At 44.6% G+C, this 22020-nt stretch overlaps 2 protein-coding genes across 2 annotated transcripts in view; both read right to left on the bottom strand.

Moving 5' to 3' along the window:
- Fig4 (FIG4 phosphoinositide 5-phosphatase) overlaps nucleotides 1–22020 on the bottom strand; it is a 114171-nt gene that overhangs the window by 60154 nt on the left and 31997 nt on the right. Inside the window, exons 6-14 of the mRNA XM_051164130.1 lie at nucleotides 16166–16314; nucleotides 13466–13594; nucleotides 11131–11231; nucleotides 9479–9641; nucleotides 8794–8891; nucleotides 3256–3389; nucleotides 2168–2284; nucleotides 871–916; nucleotides 174–322 (exon numbers count right to left, since the gene is read on the bottom strand). Coding sequence (XP_051020087.1) covers nucleotides 174–322; nucleotides 871–916; nucleotides 2168–2284; nucleotides 3256–3389; nucleotides 8794–8891; nucleotides 9479–9641; nucleotides 11131–11231; nucleotides 13466–13594; nucleotides 16166–16314 — 1086 coding nt within the window. The remainder of the gene's footprint in view (nucleotides 1–173; nucleotides 323–870; nucleotides 917–2167; nucleotides 2285–3255; nucleotides 3390–8793; nucleotides 8892–9478; nucleotides 9642–11130; nucleotides 11232–13465; nucleotides 13595–16165; nucleotides 16315–22020) is intronic.
- On the bottom strand, nucleotides 20262–21990 carry LOC127205001 (phosphatidylinositol N-acetylglucosaminyltransferase subunit A-like). Its single transcript, XM_051164129.1, has one exon. It carries the CDS (start codon nucleotides 21775–21777, stop codon nucleotides 20338–20340), a length of 1440 nt encoding a protein of 479 aa, XP_051020086.1. The 5' UTR covers nucleotides 21778–21990; the 3' UTR covers nucleotides 20262–20337.

The raw sequence follows: 22020 nt of genomic DNA, 5'->3' as shown, positions 1-22020 counted from the left end.
TAGGGGGGAAGCGGGAGGGAGGGAGGAATGGGAGGATACAAGGGATGGGCTAACAATTGAGATGTAATATGAATAAATTAATAAAATAAAATAACCAAATAAATAAAAATCCTTGTGAGTCAAATCTGCCTTTTGTCACTGGTGACGCTCAAACGGCAGCAAGTAAGGATTACCTCACCGCATCCGTGTCGAACTGTAAGTTAGGCTTGTCAATCAGCCCCAAGGAGTACAGCTGGTATGCCAGAGCGCACTTGCCCACCATGAACTGCGCCGTGTTGGTGCGATCTAAACAGTCCACACAGTTGGTTCGAAGAATGCCAGTCTACAAAGAACACAAGAAGGTTTCCAGGTCACTGTTCGACACCTAGACTGCTTCAAGCCACAGGCACATTCTTCTCTTAAAGTGACAGAAGAAAAGCTGTGGGTGCTAATCCCAAACAAGTATTAATTTCTGGTTAAAATAATAACATCTTTCAAATCAATTAAGGCTTTATTGACTGTTCTTTTAGTGTTGCTCTAATGGCGTCAGTAGACCCAGTCTATATTTGAATTTACTTTGAAAGCTTAACAAGATAAAGTAAACAGCTAATATTTTCAATTTTTTCTAATTAATAAACTATGGAATTTTATCTGATATCACTCCTTTATTATACAACCCAAATAGTCAGTGGTGAAAGTGTATTTTCTTAGGCTTATTATTTGTGCGTGTGTGTGTGTGTAGGTAGGTCTCTGTGAGTTTGAGGCCAGCCTGGGCTGTATATTGAGACTCTGCCTCAAACAGAACAAAACAAAACACAAATCCCAAACCCCCAAAACATGACACACTATGGACATAGATTGTATTCACTATGAATATAGTATTATCCATACCTGCAGCCGACCAGTGGGGATCACGTGACCTCCTAGTTCATTCCATCTGTGTGTAAAAACACAGGTTTTACATTTTCTTTTCTTCCAGTGCTGGGAACTAAACCCTAAGCCACACCCCTAAACCCGTTTTCTATTTAAAGGGGGGAATGATATAATATATATTCATAAAGTTTAGTAGTCACACCAATAGAAGGGAAGGTGTCTGGACATCAGAGAGCTCTGCACTCTCTCTCTCTTTTAGGTACCAATAACTGCTGCTCTACTTAAGGACAGGTCAGGATGGAGGCTTTATAAGGTGCCCATGCCTCTCCTGGGCACATTCTCTGCGTTCCACCAGAGTCCCTTGCCTTTCCTTTAGGTCCATACTTTTCTCCAGCCCCTGTAGCCATGTACAATTGCAGGCATGTTCCTAGCAAAAGTCTCCACACCTTAGTCCTCTCCCTCACGTTAAGGTTCCCGCAAATTCAGCCCTGCAAACTGTCACAGAAGGGTTCTTCCAAACAGAAACACCAATGGTTGATTTGGGGTTTCCCATTTGCCCACCATAGTTAGCTATGTTAGCTGAGAGTCAAATGTTGCAAACGCATGCTATTGGTTCCTTTAAAGATAAACAACGAATAGATCCTTATCTGAAGCAGCCAACAAACGAGCAGCAGCAAGAGTTACAAGAAAATCACCACAGAATGTTACCAGACTTGTATCCATCCCCAATCAAACGATTTCCCTGTCCTACTAAATTGTAAGCAATGAATTCACTACAGAAAATGTTACTTTACACATATATTTTATGTAATGTTTATCCCACAAAGCAAATGATAAGGTTCCCATGGCTTCCATCTTAAGTCTAGAACCACCACAGGAATTCCCAAGTACACAGTGACTACACAGTGACATTCACTGCACAGTCCCCTGAGCAGCCTGCCTCCCCTAAAGACTGTTAATCCATCTATCCACTCTCTAGCTAGCATAGACTTCCTGTAGTCAGAAGATGTGTGGTGTATGTGGTGTGTGTGTGTGTGTGTGTGTGTGGTGTGTGTGCTGTGTGCGCATGTGCGGTGTAGTGTGTATGTGTGTGGTGTGTATGTGGTATATGTTGGGTGTGTGTGTGTGTGTGTGTGTATGCCACAAGCTCTTGGGATTTGCCCATCTCTGCCTCCTGGGTGCTGGGATTACAAGCACATGGCCCCACACTGGCTTTCTTGTGTGAGTTCTAGGGCTTGAACTCAGGTCCTCAGGCTTTGTATAGCAAACAATTCATCTCCCGCTTGTTACATTAAGATTTAAATACCATCCGTACTTTTCATCTGGCCGTAAGATGCTGCAGTAAGAGTCAGGGCGGTTCACAAAGAAGCCCGTTTTCTTGACCACACTCTCTGCAATCACGTTCAGCCGATCGAGAACATTACACAGCTTGCTGGGAGGGAAAAGCAGCAAAGTGAGAGCTCTGTACGTATTTCCTCTTCCGTCTAGCGCGAACACCAACAGTAACAACATTCAGGGAGTTGGTTGTTCACATCGTTTATGTAACAGAAACACTGAAATAACTGAGGTAGAAATATAGTAACCAGCAAGCCAGGAACTTAACATCAAATACTGGCACGGAGCATTCCTAGGAGAGGTTTTCAACAAAGCCTCTCCCTCCTGGGCGGCGGCCGGGCAAACCCATGCATAACCAGGCAATGGCCACACATAGTGCAGTGCCAGGGAAAGAAAAACTGGCAAATAAGTTCACATGACCGTCTCAGCCACTCAACTAGCATAAGTGGGTGCACGTGTGTGAGCCTGCTGCACTAACTCCATAAAATGATTGGGGTGGGGGGTGGGGTGGGGGGTTCATAGAAACAGCAAATAAAGCCGGAGCTTGTAGGTGTCAACTCGGAAGAGGACGATGCACAGTTCAGTGGGAAACGATTCCTTAGAGAAGATTACTTTTGAGCCAAATCTTGGGAGATAAGTGAGGAGACAGGAGGTGGAGGTGGATGACAAGCAACAGAAGACTCTGACGTAGGACCAGCTCTAGGCATAAAGATCAGGTTTTCTCAGAGGGAACGGCCCCAAGTAAGCTAAAGTCATAACATTCTGGAACCAGCCAGCTGTTGGGGCTTGATCTGCACCGTGAGGAGCTAGGACAGTATCAACAGTTACTGCGTGGTCATCTAGGAGAGAGGTGGCCTAGAAGTAAGATGTCTTTCCAGAAGAACATGGTAGAACGAAATAGGAAAAAGTGGCCCATAAGGAACAGTAGGGAGGAGGTGACAGAAGGCGCAGGGGGAGACCTTGTCACATAGTGGAAACGCTCAAAAACGTCTGTTCTAAATCTCACAAAGGAAACTGAAGGAGCTGAGTGACCGAGGATGCTCGGGCGGGCGCAGCAGGCCCACTCACCTCTTGGTGTACTTGGCCATGTCCCAGGGGATGTAGACAATGCTGTGCTCCGGGGGCAGGAACTGGTTAAGGTAGGTGACCGCAGCCACGAGCTCCTCACTCAGGATCCTTTCATGCTTTCTCTTCTCTCGCTCCTTTATCAGAGACATTTGAAATATGTTTTACGTTTAAGATACTAACTGTGGGGCTGGAGAGTGGGCTCGGCAGGTAAGAGCATGTGTTGCTTTTGTTGAGGGCCCAGGTTCGATTCCCAGCACCCATGTGATGGTTGCCAAGCAGCCGTAACTCCAGGATCAGGGGAATCCGATGCCCTCTTCTGACCTCTGCAGGCGCCACATGCAGTGCACAGACATGTATGTAGGTAAAACACACACATAATAAAATCATAAATTAATTTTTTTAAATGGTAAATATCTGGGAAAGGGGGAGGAGATGGCACACACCTTTAATTCCAGCACTTGGGAGGCAGAGGCAGGTGGAGCTATGAGTGTGAGGCCAGCCTGGACTACAGTCTGTTCCAGGATAGCCATGACTACACAAAGAAACCCTGTCTCGAAAAACAAAAAACAAACAATTGTAAACATCTGAAGTTACAATTACCTTAAGACAGACTTTAGATTTCTCTTTTCAGCTACCTTTGTTGTTTGTGCCACCTTAGTAAGACAAAAGCCTAAATCCCAAACACTGACATGAAGTCTACTTACTAAAATGAAAACAAAATAAATGCAAATTAACAGATCTTTACTGAGTGCACATCAGCCCCTGAAGAGCCACAAGGCTGAGTTTTCTCTGCTGATCTCCCAGCAGCCCCAGGGTGGTCCCTACAAGCCTGGCCCACACCTCCACTGCGTACTCTAGAAGCATTACTGGTTTATCCAGAACCAGAAAAGAACTCACAACAGCAACCAGACAGTTGCAGGGGAGCAGAGAGCAATCAGCATGGCCTGGCCAGTCCCTACACAGAGGACCACAGGACACACTTTCAAATGAGACACGCAAAACAGTGAGGTAGTGGGATAGGCACTTTACTGCTTCCCACTGTGGCAGAATGACCCCAGGTTGGAAGGCACGCTCGGGCCCAAGCCTCGCCCCTGTCCCCACCCCCCCCACCCCCCCCCACCGCATCCTCAGTTTCCACGGTGCCTCTCACTGAAGAAGGCTATGCTACTGTGTGGTCTGTACTGATGCACCCTACCCATCGGCAACACCATCAGTTTTCCTCAGGCTAACAGCAGGATCTCCCTCACAGCATTAATGTGGGGTTTAAACAAGACAAAGGATGGTAAGACCTTACGAGAACCTTCAGTAAAAATTAGTAAGGTTTTTTTTTGGTTTTTGGTTTTTTTTTTCATTTGTTTTTTTTTTTTTTTTTTTTTTACTGTTACCTTGATCAGGCCTTTACTTAAAAATAAAGAAAAACTGCAACAGAAACATCAGAGATGTTATAGCACTAAGGCCAGCGTCAAACTATGCCTGTGTTGTTTCAATCGTGGTGACTGCTTTTCAGCTGTCACCAACTGAATTAATAACCACTGTGAAACAAACAAGGGTATTTTTGCACAGCTGAATAAAACAAATAGACAAACTATATAAGAATTAAGAACGGAGAATCAATTTAGGGTGAAAGTATATTTTACTTAGGTTTTTATCTGGGAAAATTAAGTTATATATCTGGAATTCTCAAAAGCTGTTTGTTTGTTTGTTTGTTTGTTTGTTTTTAAAACAGGGGTTTTCTGTGTGGCCTTGGCTGTCCTGGACTCACCCTGTAGACCAGGCTGGCCTTGAACTCAGAGATTCACCTGCCTCTGCCTCCCGAGTGCTGGGATTAAAGGCATGCACCACTGTGTCTGACTTTGAAAGCTCTGTAAATTAGGAAGGAAGTAGAACCTTCCTGGAATTTGTACGTGAAATCTGCCTTTTGTGAGAGGATGGAAAGAAAAGGTTATGAATTCCGCCTTCATGGCTGTAGAGGTCGCCGTGCGGTCTAGTGGGTAACTGCTGACAGGCTGCTCAGTCAGCTTCCTCGGGCTGCAGACCCTGTTTACAGCCCAATGCGAATGCCCGTCTGTCTGTCAGTCTGTCCATCAGTCCGTCCTGGACACAAGTCATCCTGTGCATCAAAGGGCCCCAGAGCAGGAGGACCCACAGAGGGAGGGGTTCACAACAGAGCAAAGGGGAAAGGAAAGCTGGCAAGTGTTTCCTCTTAGCAAGTTCATACAGGGCAGCATGAGAAGTGGGACAGTCCTGGCTGTCACCCTACGGACACTGGCGTTCTCGGATGGTTTAACCACAACTTACCAAGCCGTTCTTCCAAGTGAAAAAAGCAGCATTCCCTTTATCCTATAAATGAAATAACTTCAAACCACCTGGAATCTCAGATCCTTTTCTTGGGTTTGCACAAGTGTCTGGTGAGTAGTGACCTTCTGACATCAGGAGACCAAAGCCCATCCTCAGAGTCCACTGACACTACTCAATCCTCCAAGCTCACATCCTGGGAAGAGCCATGTAGTCTGACTGCACATGTGTAGTTCATCAATGCGTCCACTTTTGCTACCTTCCAATCGCCCTTCCTCATGCCTTAGACCACCCTGCCTCTTTAACTGCAAATTACACCCTAGGCTGAGCAAGGGGGCTCTGAGGCTGGCTCTCCTGCCTCCACACACCTGGCTGCCTTGTAAATAAACTCTCTTTTGCAAATCTCATTTCAAACTACACTGGAAGACTACAGGGAGGCAAAGCAGGCCTGGTGCAGTGGCAGGCATAGCTTTCAGTCACCAGCACTAAGTCGCACTTTTAATGTACGTAATTAACCATGGATTCCAACATTCTCCACCACTGAATGGAGAAGGAGATCTGACTTTCACACAAAACTCTGGTGCCCCATCTCTGACCACGTTCCCTGGATGGGGAGGCCTGAGGGCACTCAGAGGAAGGATAGCAAGTTACCAAGAAGAGACTCGATACCCTAAGAGCATATATAGGGGGAGGAGATCCCCTCAGTCACAGTCATAGGGGAGGGGAGTAGGGAGGAAGCAGGAGGGAGGGAGGAATGGGAGGATACAAGGGATGTGCTAAAAATTGAGATGTAATATGAATAAATTAATAATAAAAAAAACAATGGATTCCAAGCACTGTAGACACTCAAGGTTCTATTTAACCAGAACTTTTCAATTACACTCTATAAAGCATGAACAAGATTCTAGGTATATGTTCCAGTAATAGCTCATCCCTCGCTGCTTTAACTGTAATTTGCTTCTATACTAATAACATACTTACTGAAAAAGCACCAATAATTATCACCATTTTCTTTTTAAACAGTACCAGGGATGGAACCTAGGGCCATACACACAGACAGGCGTTCTACCACTGAGCCACTCCACCCCTCCCTCTTTTCACTTTGGGGTGGGGCCTCACTAAATTGCTCAGGCTGAACTAAAATTCACTCTGCAGCCTAGGTGGGCCCTAAATGTGTGATTCCCCTGCCTCTGCTTCTTGAGTAGCTAGGATCAAAGGCCTGTGCCACTAGGCCTAGCAGCAAATCAAGAAATGTTTTCGCTAACGTTTTCCTCCTTACTTTTCAACTTTCCAATACTAAGTCCAAGTTATAGATTGTCCAGCTGCAACTTACATCACTCCAAGCAGACAGGGCACTAGACGTGTATATACGACTTCCACATTAATGTGAATAAATATGCAGGGTTAACGTCTAATGATTGCAAAGTCAATCCATGGCTGCATGTGGTCCCAGAAACCGAAAGAGAGGACACGGGCTGCCTTGTTCTCTCCCTCACATCCCCAGCCTCCGCCCCTGCCACCTTGGGGGCATGTATTCCTCCACACTGTTGACAAGCACACACATGGCACACACTGTCCCCTTGAGCCACCTGTTGAGTTGTCCTGCACAGGCCCCTCTTGGGCGAGCACCTACCCTCCTCCCTGTGCCTGGCCTTTCTCTGTGCTCAGTAACTTTGGTACCTCCCAATCCTGTTGTAGTCTGGCTAAGTCCCCATCGCACCCTCCCACCTCAGATCCTGTGACCTCAGGGAGCCGCTCTGCCTTTACTTTAAGTGCTCCACCTCAAGTACCACAACTCCTCTTCTCTCTGCAAAAACCCTCTCCTCCTTGCCTCTCTCCCCAGCCCTCTCAGCTTTCACTGTCCACAGCAATCCTACTATTCCCAATAGCCAAAATGTTTTAGCTTCTATCTTTTTAGGGATCTTCCTGGCAAAACTGAATGGACCCAACTATCTATCCCTTTGTCTATGCTCATGCACAGCCCTGCTGGGGAAAGGCAGGCAGTTGCAGAATGGTTCCATTTAAGAAACCACTTTTATCAGCTTGAAATTGACTCTTACACTGTCTGGATTTTTCCTGTCAACTCACACCAGACTGTTCAACTTTCTCTGTTACCATGTAACCCTTAAAGAGAAATTAAAGCTGTCAGAAAAGAGCAAGCACACGTACCTCCATACACATCCGTGTATATGCGTGTGCATGTGCTTGTGTGTACGTGTGCGTGCGTGTGTGTGTGTGTGTGTGTGTGTGTGTGTGTGTGTGTGTGTGTGTTGCCCTTTACTTCAGATTGAATACTTCTCCTTTCTTCTTGATTGGCAGCTTCCTTTACTTCAACACTGCCTCCCTTGTGCTGGTGGCTTCACGCAGGCAGGACTCACTTGTACAATTACCTTGATACATATAAAACTGTCAAAAGCACTGGCTAGGTAGCTAAATGGACATGGATTCCTTGGTTTGTTCACTGAACTGACATTTGTTAACCAACCTCACGTACGCTGCCGCAGACATAACACAGAAAAACCTTTCTATTGATGTTCTGGAGGTCTTCTTAGCCACTGGCTGGGGTTCCTTCAATTCTCTTGGGTACAATAGAGATACATAAATTTTCGGGGTGATCTTGCCCTCTACCCTAGGCCTTTGACCTGCACATCTATTTACACACATACCCTGTAAGAACTAGACAGCGTACTCTGATGGAGAGGCTGAGAGACAGTTACAGTGCCTTGCCCGAGCTTCTCGCCCGAGCTCCACCTGGGTCCTGAGCCACATTTCTGAGTGAAGCCTCCTGGTCCTATGGCCACACATTGGCTTGAGGTTCTTACAGACTGTCAAGGGAATGGGCTATGTCTAGGTGAGGGTTAACAGTCTGATCTGCATTCTCCTTATGTTGTTGCGGGGCTAAGGAATTTAATGCAAACCAAGGGCACACTTGGAATCAGGAGCCTGGCGGACCAAACCACTCTCCTCCTTCGGAGAGATCTACTATTGGTTCCCCAAGGCAAGCCTAGAAGAAGCCACATGGGATCAGAGTCTAAGAACAGTAGCTCAGAGGTACCATGCTGGCACAGCAGACACCTTTCTCTCCCTCCCTCCTTTCCTTTGTCTCTATCTCTGTCTGTCTGTCTCTCTCTCTCCTCCCCCCCCCATACTCCCTCCCCTCTCTCTTAGCAAGGCAACACAGAGCTGGCCAATGCCTTTTGTGTGAGAAAAGGTGGTCCAGCGTATTTGACAAGCATGTCATACCTTCACTAAATTCAAGATGATGATGGGGGAGCCAAACCTCTGGAGCATCTGGTCAAAGTGAAGAGCAGCCACGTGTGCAAAGGGATCGGCCTGGTCCACTGAGAAGACAAAAGGTGAATGGGGCTGTAAGGCAGAAGCAGAAGATGTGTAGAGCTTGCAACACATTGAAAAGAAATACAATTCAACTAATGTAGCACTCTCAAGGAGCTCACTGGACACTCACTCAGCATTACATCTGAATAACTGCTATTTCTTTTTTTTTTTTTTAAGATTTATTTATTTATTACTATGTATACAGTGCTCTGCTTGCATGTACTCCTGCAAGCCAGAAGAGGGTGCCATATCACATTACAGATGGTTATGAGCCACCATGTGGTTGCTGGGAATTGAACTCAGGACCTCTGGAAGAGCAGGTGGTACTCTTAACCACTGAGCCATCTCTCCAGCCCCATAACTGCTTTTTCTAAAGCACAATAACACACAATTTACTAATAGTTAAAATTAAGGATAGATTCACCACAGAAAGCTAAGAGAAGTTACTCCCCCATATAATCTTGCTCAAAAGACCAAAATCTCTCCAAGCCCAACCCCTTATTAGAGTTATGTGTCAACAATCATCATTTTGAATGACAGCAGGCAAAAACAAAAACAAACAGAAAACCTCCTGGCAGGCCGGCTCACGCACGTGTAATAGGCGGTTTAGGCAGCATAGTTGAGATGTCCTGGGACCAGTATAAGGGAACCGATCCTCTAACTTGTACATAAGAAGAGTAACTGCCTGCGGTAAAGGACATCACAGAAGCATCACAGAGGATCTGCTCAGTCTCCACTTCATTCGCAACATCGCCCTGGAAAGGAAGGAGCAGATAAAGATGGTTTATGCTCTTAGAACTTTTAAATGAAAAAATTCAAATACATGACTAAAGTATAACTCCTAGCATCAATATTCAGAGTGCACACTGGAAAAACAGAACCATAAAAACATGATAAAGAAAAGCAACTAACAGCAGAGAACAGACTAGAAAAAAAACAAATGAATTATTCAACACAAATAGCAAACAGCAGCTTGACCAATATGAATGGCAGGATGGCAGAGAAAAGAAAAACAATTGTGTGACATTATACAGAAGGAAAAGAACACAGAAATGTAAAATTTTCAATTCTGAAGACCAAAAAGAAAGCATGAATAATACCCGGTGGTCTACAGGACTTAAGGGGAGAGATGGGAGGCTCTGGACATAACTTGACTTACATAAGGACATGATAAAGGATATTTTGGGAGGCACTGGTTATCCTTTCAAATCCAAAAGCAAATAATGTAGTCACAAACTTCTAGTTGTTCTTAAGGTACCAAATAAAATGGTTTGAAGTGCTGATGTGAGTTTAAGAACAGTGTGGCTATTTACATCCAGAATCAGAGCCCAATGCCTCAGTCTGTCTATTGGATCACAGGCAAGACTCGGGCATCTATGGCAGAGCAGACAGAGCACAGGCTGTGTTTGCCCTCCTGCAGTGGGTGCACTTCCTACAGTGAGGGGCTGCCCTCTCCTCACTCCTAGTGGGTGCCTGGCTATTTCCAAGTATTTCGATTTTGATTCCAAGTATTTTCCAAGTATTTCGATACGGCTCACCCTCCAAAATAGTGGACATCTTAAAATTGCACACCTCTTTCTAAGATACTTTACAGCTCAAATGTTTGAAGATTGGTCATTTTTCCTTAGGAGTTTCATACTCTGGAGAATTATTTATTCTCTGATAATATCACGAACAGAAAGAAAGAAAGAAAGAAAGAAAGAAAGAAAGAAAGAAAGAAAGAAAGATAGATCGATCGATCTCCACTTTTAAAATACCACAGACAGGCTGGAGCAGTGGCTCAGAGGTTAAGAGCACTGCCTGCTCTTCCAAAGGTCCTGAGTTCAATTCTCAACAACCACATGGTGGCTCACAACCATCTATGATGAGATCTGGTGCCCTCTTCTGGCATACACATATACATGCAGGCAAAATACTGTATACTTAATAAATAAATAAAATACCACAGATGAGGGCTTGTGGATGGCTCAATGAATAAAGGCACCTGCTGCCAAGCCTGGCAACCTGAGTCCCATCCCTGGAACCCACGTGATGGAAGGACAGAACTGACTGCTACAAGTTGTCCTCTGACCTCCTTAGCACGTGTTCGTGTGTGCACCTGCATTCACACATGCACGTATGCACACATACAAACAAAATACATCAGGATGTTAAGAAGTTACTTAGAAGTCCACCGCTTCATCACTGGCAGCAAAGCTGATGTGAGAGGCTGAAACAGGGCGGAAATGTGGTCTGCCATCTTACCTCACAGTTTGCACCTCTCTTGAGAAAGCGAGTCCCAGCAAACTTACTGGATCTTCTGGCTATCAGAGTCACGTACACTGGCCGTCCATAGATCAGAAGCTCTTGGGAACTGAGTTAAAGTCTTTCAGCATTTCAGCATCGTGATTGGCACAGAAAGCTACAAGAACCATTACCCTTTATGCACTTAATACTCCTTGTCCTATAGCCTTAGCACATTAAATGCTCGGCCGAGAACGTAGTCACATGGGCCTGATGGTTCCTCAGGCTGCCCAGGTTTGATGGCAACACCTAACATGCTCAAGCAGTGGTTTCTATGACTCTCCGAGGAAATATACAGGCTACTCTATCACGTCTCTCCTTGTAACACGTAAGAAGAGCAGCTAAGCTGCCTTACTCACTGGAGCCATATGTTCTTTAACGTTAAGCGTAAGTTAGGAAAAAGTTGTTAATACTGAGGGAAGGAGTAGGTACAATACTGTAAAAGCAATCCAGAGACCAAACCCTGAATGTGGCACCGTGAACTGCTCAGTCAATATACTGCTTACTTACGTCGTCTTACTTAGCTTTCTGAATTATAATCTCACCTACTGAAAAATAAATCAAAAGCAGCTATAGGTTGAATAATCGTGGTCTAAAAATTAAAAAAAAAAAAATGCCTTGAAGTCTGAAATTTCTGACCCTAAATAGTAAAAGTCTACACCTGACCTCGTCTTATGGGTCAACCAAAACATAGGTACTTAAAACTATCTCGTCGTATAAATGCCTTCAGTCCCCCAGTGCTTAAGGTGTATATGAAACACGAACAAACTCGAATCCCATCTTCAATTTATCTGAGGTTTAGGCAAATATTCTAAAATCTAATAAATCCAAACTCTGTAAGCTTTCTGGATGAAACAATCATTAACCTGCTGGGATGCTGGGAGGATGAGCTGACGTAATTGGTGTAAAAGTTCTGCTGCCTAGACTGTATTAAGTGCTTAATAAACAGCAATTACTCCTGTCACCACACAGGCTTTCAGGATTCATTAAATGCTTGATCCCCGAGAGCCCAGTCTCGTTATTTCAACTAATGAGCTTTAAAATGATAATCTACGATGCTGTTTACTATTTTAAAAACAAACATTTATTAGAATTACTATATGCCAGGCCCTGAGCTCGCTCCTGGAAATGCAAACCAAGCTAGAACCACACTTTAGAAATGGTCGTTATACGCTGTAGCACATTCTCTTCTGTATCTTTGGTGGCGAAAACCCGCAACCTGACTACTGAGGCAATCGACTCCCACTCTCCTTTCCCGCGTCATCCTGTGTCCTCGGCATTCCTCTTTCCCGTGTCATCCCATGTCCTCAGCATTCCTCTCTTTCCCATGTCATCCCGTGTCCTTGGCATTCCTCTTTTTCCCGTGTCACCCCGTGTGCTCGGCATTCCTCTCTTTCCGGTGTCATCCCGTCTCCTCAGCATTCCTCTCTTTCCTGTGTCATCCCGTCTCCCTGGAGTCATACAAACCACAAGAAAGCACCTGTGTTTTCCCAGTCTGTCCCCTGTGGTGCTTGTCCAGCCTGGGACCTCCCTCTATACTCACTGTTAGGGCCTTGTTCGTGTTAGTGGCTTTGGTCGACCTCTGTTCTCATGAGCCTGCCATGCTCTCGCCACTCGACAGGCGTGCCATACCTTCTCCCACATGTACGATCCTCACTGGCTATCGTAAGTGTACTATGCACGTGGTACTTTCAGACTTGGTGTTTATAATCTCTCAGTGCTCCTAACACAGGTCTCTTCAAAGTCTGCACTCCTCACTGCATTTCTACTTACATGGTAACTTTTCCTGGTGGGGTACTGTGTTGGCTAGTTTTATGTCAACATGACACAGGCTAGCAGGATTTGAGAGATGGGAACCTTGGTTGAAAAATACCTCTATAAGGTGGGGCTTCAGGCAAGCCTGTAAGATATTTCTTAATTAGTGATTGAGTCAGGAAGGGTACAGCCCATGGTGGGTGGGGCCACCCCAGGCACCACCTTCCACCAGCTGAGGAGGCCATAAAAAGCAAGCCAGTAAGCAGCATCCTCCATGGCCTCTGCATCAGCTCCTGCCTCCGGGTTCCTGCCCGGTTTGAGTTCCTGTCCTGACTTCCTTCAGCGATGAATAGTGACATGGAAATGTAAGCAGATAAGCCCTTTGCTCCCCACGTGGGTTTGGTCACGGTGTTTCATCATAACAATAGTAGCCCTAACGAGGACAGGTAGACAGCAATAATTATAATCTTACAATGTATGACCTTTCTACATGTTGGCACAGCGCAATAGTGTGCATCTTAAGTGTTTATAGGAAGGATACTTGACTGCCCACAGAATCCGTGAATAATATACAGCAACCAGTCACGATGCACCGTGTTTTTAATTATATCCAGAAGTTCACCATTCCATACGTATTTCATATAGGGCTCACTAGAGATCCCAAATACGCCTGAAAAACAAAAGTTGGTAACAGAAAGATAAGGACACTGACTGGCACCTGCACATTTCCTAGCTCCTCCACTTCTATTTTTAATGTCAGGACACGACCCTGGCCAGCATTGCCACTTTCAGTGACGATCTACCCTGAGCACCAGCACGCGGGGCACAGCCAGCGCTGTGTCCTTCAAAGGCAAGGAAGAAATGACTTCTCTGACTGAGTGGAGTTTTTAAATCAAAAGAAAATGGGAGTCAAATGAAGGGTACGATGACAGACGCATGAATGAAGACAAATGTGGCAGAGTGGGCTGCAGGGGCCATAGACTGAGGTCACAGTGCCTGGGTCCAGGGCTTCCGGCACCACCTCCTCACAGTATGACAGGGAGGGGCCAGAGAGCTCCTTACTCCCTGGCGCCTCTGCCCACCTGTACACGCAGCAGGCAGCTGCTGTGCGGATGGATGAGATACTTTAGCGAAGCAGGGGAGGGGTTAGGATAAGGCGGTGCACTGCTCATCATCCCAAATGGCATTAGCCATTATATCAAGGCTTTTTCATGTAGAGAAATCAGCAAACATATTGACACATCAAGATGAATTTATTTCTAAACAGCAATGCATGTCACAAAACTTACATAAAGTGAAACATATGAAATGAGCATATTTATGTACTGGTGAGTTAAAAGCTCTGGATGCCAGCAGTCAGGTAGTTCTACTCTTTTCCCTTCAAAATGTGATGGAGTCGGGGCCTGGAGAGATGGCTCAGTGGTTAAGAGCAGTGGCTGCTATTCCAGAGGTCCTGGGTTCAATTCCCAGCACTCGCATGGCAGCTCACAACCACCTATAACTGTAGTCCCATTAGATCTGAGTCCCTTTTCTGATGTGCCTACATACATAGAAACAAAACACCCAGATACAGAACATAAATAAATAATAAATATGTAAAAAAACATGATCTTGGTATTTATTTAGGTTGAATGCATTCCTATTTAATTTATAGAAACTAGAGGCTGAGGAGACGGACGACTCAGTAGCTAAGAGTTCTTGTTACTCCTGTGAAGGACTGAGGTTTGATTCTCAGTACCACACAAGAGCTCGCGATAATCTGTAACTCCAGTTTCAGGAGATCTAATGTCCTCTTCAAGCCTCCATGGGCACCAAGCTCACATGATGCACAGACAGACCACACATAAACATAAAACAAACAAAACCTAAGTGTCTTCTGGCCTTTCGGTGCATCACTCAAGAGAAGGCGGATGCACTCGGTGTAGCTCAGCGGTAGCATGCCTGCCTGGCACACACGAGGCACTGGGTTCAGTCCCCAGAACAACCTACACTAGACATGGTGGTGCATGTCTGGTCCATGCCTCTAATTTCCGTTTGGGAGGAGGAGAAGATAGGAGGTATAGTTCAAGGTCATCCTCGTGAGACCTTGCAAGGGACCAGAGAGATCAAGGCACACTGTGCGGGGGGAGCGGGGTGCGGGGGTCATCACATTCTCCAAGTGACTTGGTATTGAAATGGATACATCATTTTGTGTCTTTCTAGATGCTCCTTAGCTTTCCACTGCCACAACCCCCAGCCATACCCACATTAGCAATGCTTTTGGAGCTGTGCAGGGCCTGACCATGGTCCAGACATATGAACCGGAATAAATTTTGCTTGTGCAGGATAAAACATTAAACTAAAATAGTTAAGAGAAAGTGTAAATAAAAAACAGTTGTCCTATAGTGTCTGGAAAATACCGCTAAGCTCTGCAAAATGACCGATGCTCCAACCCCTTCCGACATGGATGCATTTGTAGGTCTTGTCTTTACAGTGCTGTGCCGCAGAGGTTCGGCACCAAGAGACTTTCCAAACCCCTAAATCTGGCAATAAAGGTACTGACAAAGGAGCAGGAGCACACTGGGGGTCTGGCTTAGTCCCTGGGGGTCTCCAGGGACACCTTAGGCTGGTCGTACTGTGGTCTGGCAACAGCCCGATGGTGCCGGGCAAGAAGATCCGCCTGTGGCAGACTGACACGTCAGGCTGAGGCCAGTCACAGTATCAATGGCCTCTGACTTGCTACACTGACAGTCTGAGTACTGACCCTTGGATCGGCACCTCTGGGCCTCAGTTTTCTACTTGGTCTTTATTTCTGTACAGCTCACCTGTACTTCCCCATAAGAGATTTTATGTGACTCAGAATATCATATGTAAGGGTCCAGCACATAGTAGGCAACCTGTGATAAATTTTGTCCCAAACTTGACTCATAATTGACCAATCTCTATGAGTGAAAATACAATGGTATATACTCTACAGTATTCAAAGAAATTCTCCATAAAGTGTCACCCAAAGACTAGATCTCAGTGTGCTCCGTCAAAATGCCTATGAACAATCCCTAGAAACTGACAACATATAATTTTGACTGGTCTATAAATAAAATCACATGGTGATCAATGATGGCTTTAAAAATACACTGGTCAAGTTGACATCTCTAGAACAACCTGAAAAGATAAAGGCCACCCAGGGACGACGGGAAGAGGAGTTGAGGGAATTTAATGAGGTGCCACATTAGCACACACGAAGGGTGTAGGAATCACATACCACTGCCACCCTGTGTAATCAATCCTTCATCTTCAAAGATGTCAAAGCTCTCCTGGCGCGTCCTGGATGTCTCTGACTTCAGCATCTCCAGGGGCATTCGCAGCACAGTAAGATTGTACTGAAGCGAGTGGGACAAATCATAGCTATAGCTGAGAAGAGAACAAGACGTAAGAAATACAGAAGCAGAGACATTTCACGGTCTTGGCTCCCACGAGGAATTACAATCTGTCAGCTAAATTACTTTGCACCTGTTATTTCACTCAAAGCGACACTATTAAATGAACACTGCAAAACACAGCCAAGTACAAACATGATTGGAAATTAAACGAAAACCTCACCACCCAACGTACACATTTGCATTAGAAATAACAATTATGATGTGGGTCATACGCATGCGTGTAGGCGATACAGGCCTGCGACCTCAGCTTGTGCAGGCTGGGGCACGGCTGTGCAGGCCTGCGACCTTAGCATATATATTTTAACCTGAAGAATGACTTGATCAGACTTCAGTATGGCCAAGAATGACATGGGATCAAAAAGCAAGCCAGAGAGTCCATGTCAGAGATTGCCTTGCTCCCCTTACTAGTGAACCCACATGAAGCCTGAGCTGCCCTTCAGCTACATCTACGTAGAGGATCTAGGTCCAGTCCAGGCATGGTCCCTGGTTGGTGCTTCAGACGCACAGAACCTTCTGGTCCCTGGTTAGTTGGCTCTGTGGTCTTGTGGAGCTCTTGTCACCTCCGGGTCCTTTTCTCCCCTAGACTCCCTACGTTTTGCCCAGCGTTTGGTTGTGAGTGTCAACGTGTGTTTTGAACCACTGCTGGGTGGAGCCTCTCAAAGGACAACTCTGCTAGGCTCCTATCTACAAGCACAGCAGAGTACCATTACCAGTGTCAGGGGTTGGCTCTCTCCCATGGGGTGGGACTTGGGTTGGGCCAGGCCACAGGGGTAGAGGACAAACTCAGTCCTCATGTGACTTGAGGTGGGTGCTTAGCGGGGACTCCCCTTTTCTGGGGAATACGGGAGGGGGAGGGGGAGGGGAGGGAGGGAGACTAGGAGGGGGGAGGGAGCTATGGTTGTGATGTAAAGTGAATAAATGAATGGATGGATGGATGAATAAATAGATAGATAAATAAAACAATGGAAAGAAAGAATTGCATAGGACCCCAATCAAACAGTACCCCCCAAGCGTCAGCATCACCTCACAGACGCCACAAACATAAAATGGCACAAGCCCATAAAAAGTAGATGATGAAGACAAACTCATGGACATATATGGCCCTAAACACACGTAGATAAAAACTGCTTCACTGAGAACCCCTTGTTCTATGATTTAATAATTTTGCCTTTACATTATATGCTTATGTTTATCTTATAAATAAATTAACTCGATTAACAAGTAAAGATAAATCTTTAAAAATGCAAACCACCTGGTCCATATACAACACCAATGTGGCAAATGCTACATGCCCTCTCTCAGGCCCAACTCAGGTCTTTATTGTTGGCTGCTATGTTGTGCCCTATTTTTCAATCTGGACACTAGAGCAGATGGGACCCTCCATCTATCACAACACCTGTTTCTACCCGGCCCACAAATGGGTCACATCACCATCTTAACACTTTGTCATAATGGTTACCATGTGCTTAGTTTGTCTCTTTCCTGACTATGTCATATAGGTCTCCACAAATGTCTCTGTACCAAAAGAGATTTCTATTTTATCTCCCAAAATGTATTCTCAGGATGTATTTTCACATCTACTTAACGCTAATTCATCCCACCAAACTATTAGTTCACAATGCCACCAGCAACACACCGGGATCAAAATACTTTTCCTATTTCTACTTAATTTTCACTTAATTTTGCCAGCCCATTAACTGACACTGGATGGTGGCACCGCTACAAGTCTGCACTAGGACTAATACAATCTCATTTTTATAATTCAAAATTACAAAATGAGATTATTTCTTTAAATTGTACTAATTTCTTCCTGAAATGAAGGTGATTTTTATAGTAACAGTAAGTGCTTTTGAACTTATCCATTCAAATTTTCTTTTTTTTTTTTTTAACATTATTCTCACCTTTATTATTCGACATGAGCATGTTTTAAACAGACAGGTTTCATGTGTGTGACTGCAACATCAAAAGCAATACAGTGTCTTTTCAACAAATGCTTCATCCATGCTAATTTCATTTTCAAATAATTATGTGTAGCAGCGTGGAACAGTATTTCCTTCTACATACTGACCAGTATGGCATTGAAAGCTATAAGTAAGGTATCCAGGGAGCCTGAAAATGGTTTCTTTTAGACAAATAAGTTTATTTTCACTTGTTCAAAAAAGGAAAACAATTTTAATTTATAAATTTCACCTTTACACACAAGAGCAAATTAATTTTCAATTCTATTGTCATCTTAAAGAACAACTGAAGTATTCAATGATAATTTTGACAAAAATTATTAGAAGCAAATATGAAAGAAGAAAGCAATGTAGAATGAATAAAGTCAGTATTACACATTGTGCCTACCCTGAATATTGGCACCAGTATCTGTACACCTGTCTTAGTGCATAAAGATTCAAATAAGACTCAGCGGTTTGGACCAGGTCATTTTTCTCCAATAAAAGCCCTAACTTCAGTATTTTTAAAAATTACTCCCTAGCATTTGTCTTTCCACAAAAACCAAACACAAATATATCTTTTTATGTCAGTGGCAACCAAGTAATAGGCATGTTAAGATACTCTTTTAAAAAGTTTTGCAAATGACGTCCTTTTAAAAAATCCTGTGCAGAGTTACAATACTGACAAAATTGAACACCCACAAGTGCTTTGCTGCTTTGATTTTAGTCCTTTTCCTACAAAAACCCATGCAAAAGAGTTCAAAGGCTTAATAATACATAACATGTATAATTTGGGATTTAAAAACTCATGGCTCTGTATAACCGTGATTACGATTGAGAAATTCCACCCACAAAGAGACTGCACGCTCTGACAATTTTCAGACTTGATATGCTATAAACAAACCATTTTGGTGGGAAGCCTTTCCACACACTGGCAATACTTATCAGAGATCAGCTAGACCACAGTGACAGGGAGGGACTTCCAGCAAGAGGACAGGATAGCAACTGGTTTTGAGATGGCACACCTCTTATGTTCTGCTCAGAAACCACAAAGGCATTTAAGGGGAGCTAAAACGTACACTACAGAAGCAGGGGGTTGGCCCACACTAGCATCAACAGTGGTATCGGTCAGTCCATAGAACTTAAAAAGCAACATCTCTTCTCTCTCTCTCTCTCTCTCTCTCTCTCTCTCTCTCTCTCTCCTCTCTCCTCCTCTCTATCTCCTCTCTCTCTCTCCTCTCTCTCTCCTCTCTCTCTCTCTCTCTCTCTCTCTCTCTCTCTCTCACACACACACACACACACACACACACACACACACACACACAAGGTCTCTTCCTAGGAGAATGCATAAAACAGATTCAGAGAGGTACTTGGGAGTATGCCAGCGATGATTTCAGTAGCTTGAGCATTTTTGGCATGTTTGCTGTTTTACCACTTCCTGTTAACTAGTTCTTAGTCTCGAGAACCATCTAATTTAACTTTCATATGTAGCAGGTGTTCAAACATGCTGGCAACCAAAGAACTGGTCTTGTTCAAAAAATCAGGTTACATGTAACCCTTGAGTGGACCTAGTAAGTGTCTCAGAGCAATACTTCAATGTCCAATGAAGGACACATGACCTTGACTGAAAAGGGTTCTCTTAATTGTTGTACCTCCCTAAAGAAACCTTGTAAACGTCTGGTAAATGTGAATTAATGGTATAACGCTAAAAACTGCCCAAAAAAGATCCAGAAACATTTGGCCTTTCAGCACCCAAGGCTCCCAAAATAGAATGTTAAAACATCTCTGTTAGAGGGATCTCAGTAATCTGAAAAATGTCATACCTGAGTGGCTAACCCATTATCCCCTAAATTTTAAAGAAGTGGAAGGAGTTTCCACACTCAGGAATTGCATAAGTGTTTATCTTTTTTCAAAAAAAAAAAAAAAAATAGTGACTGATACAGAGGTAGCATAATTTACTAAACCAACTGGAAAACCCAAAACTAAAGAGCAAAATTATTTTCAAATGCTAACCGGACTATAGCAAGTGTGTATGACTTGTTACCTTGGGCTTGCTTCTACCTGCTTTTAGATACCGTATCATTTTCATCTCTGTTCTTATTGGGAGGACATTGATGAGTCCAGGCTCCCCTGGGCCCAGTAGCATCTATTGCAACACCAATGATAGAGTCTGGAGTCATCCACTGCAGGAAAACGAGGAAGAGATAGCTAAACACAGCCAGCAAAGCAAAAATGTAGCCTGTCACTGGGCCACAATGAGAGATGAGCCTGTTCAATCTCTTGTGCATTGGCAGCACAGTTTCCTTCGACACTCGCCAATATACTTTTTCAGTCCTCTCTGCCACATTCCGCCAGGTGTAGAAAGTCTTTACTATATTGTGGATGTTTTCTGGAGCTGGCAATGTCCCCAACTTCACTTGGAAAATAGCTTTTTCCAGGCCTTCACACAGAGACTTTACTGAAGGCTCACATAAAATAATAAGATTTTCCGGAAGAACTTCAGGAATCCCACCAACCTTTGTGCTGACGACCTGCAAACCACAGCTGGCGGCTTCCACGATTGCCATGCAGAAGGCTTCAGTGAGGGAGGTGTTAAGAAAAATGTGTCCTTGAACTAAGACATTTCTGACATCCTTGTGTTCTAAAGCTCCCAAAAGTGGAACCCTGTCATGTAGTTGGTATCTTTCCCGTACTTCTTCCAAGACGATTCTCTTTGGTCCCTCTCCTCCAATTAGGAAATGTAATTCTTGGTACTTCTGACAGAGTTTAGGTATTATGCCACTAAGCAAATCAGTCCCTTTTCTGTATACAAGTCTGCTGACAACAACAATAGTCCTAAATGGTCCTGGAGTGAAGTCAGTAGGATCTACAGCGTTAGGAATGATGGACACTCTTTCAGGATTCAGTGCTGCTCTTAGTGCAGTGTTTTCCTTACTGGTGTAAGAGACACAAAGGATGTGGTCTGTGTCCCCAAGAGACACAGTTAGAAGCTTGTTTGTAAGCACAGCGCTGACATCAGCAAATCCAAAAAGGGAATGGTCCGTGAAGACTGTCTGAAGCCCCATTGTCTTGGCGTGGAAGACAGCATCATGGGCCATGGCAGAAAAACAGCTGTGGGAATGGATTATCGTAACTCTCTCCCGAACAAATATGTACCTGAGCAATGGCAGACTGTGAAACAGGGTCGTGGCTGTAGATTGGTTGTACATGACTCTCAGAGGCAAATAATAAACTTTGAGGCCATTGGTGAGATAACGGATGCCTTTTCGATTTCCATAAGCATGGGTGATAATTATAACCTTGTGCCCCCTCTCAATGAGGCACTGAGTGAGCTGGTAAATGTGGCTTTCCACACCTCCCATGTTTGGGTAGAAAAAGTCAGACACCATGCATATATTATGGGTGCAAGTCCTATTGGTGGTAAGACTTCGAGGGCTAAACCAGGAAGGCGTCACAGAGGGAGGCGGGCCATGCCCACCTCCTCTTCTATTGGCCATGCTGAGGTGGTTCAGGCATCAGTTCTCAAAGCAAGCCAGCTAAGAAATGTGTCTTCCATCACCTGGAGCTCATGCTGCAGCCAATCCAGCTTCTCCTTCCTTATTCAAAGATGCTGATGCTCAAACTGCTCCCTTCTCTTTTCTGAACCTTTCTGTTAGTTATGTAGGCCTTTCCTCCATGACTGCTCTCCTTTCAGTGCAGACTCCTCCAGTCCCATGGCCGCCTCTCCCATTCAAATTTTC

This window comes from Acomys russatus, chromosome 21, assembly GCF_903995435.1.
Source record: "Acomys russatus chromosome 21, mAcoRus1.1, whole genome shotgun sequence".
NCBI classification, from domain to species: domain Eukaryota; kingdom Metazoa; phylum Chordata; class Mammalia; order Rodentia; family Muridae; genus Acomys; species Acomys russatus.
The sequence above is the reverse complement of the archived record's forward strand: the minus strand, read 5'-3'. Positions and strand labels throughout refer to the sequence as shown.

Bases quoted from the DNA above. Each gene is read 5' to 3' on its own strand.
- LOC127205001 (XM_051164129.1), bottom strand. From the start codon at position 21,777: ATGGCCAATAGAAGAGGAGGTGGGCATGGCCCGCCTCCCTCTGTGACG.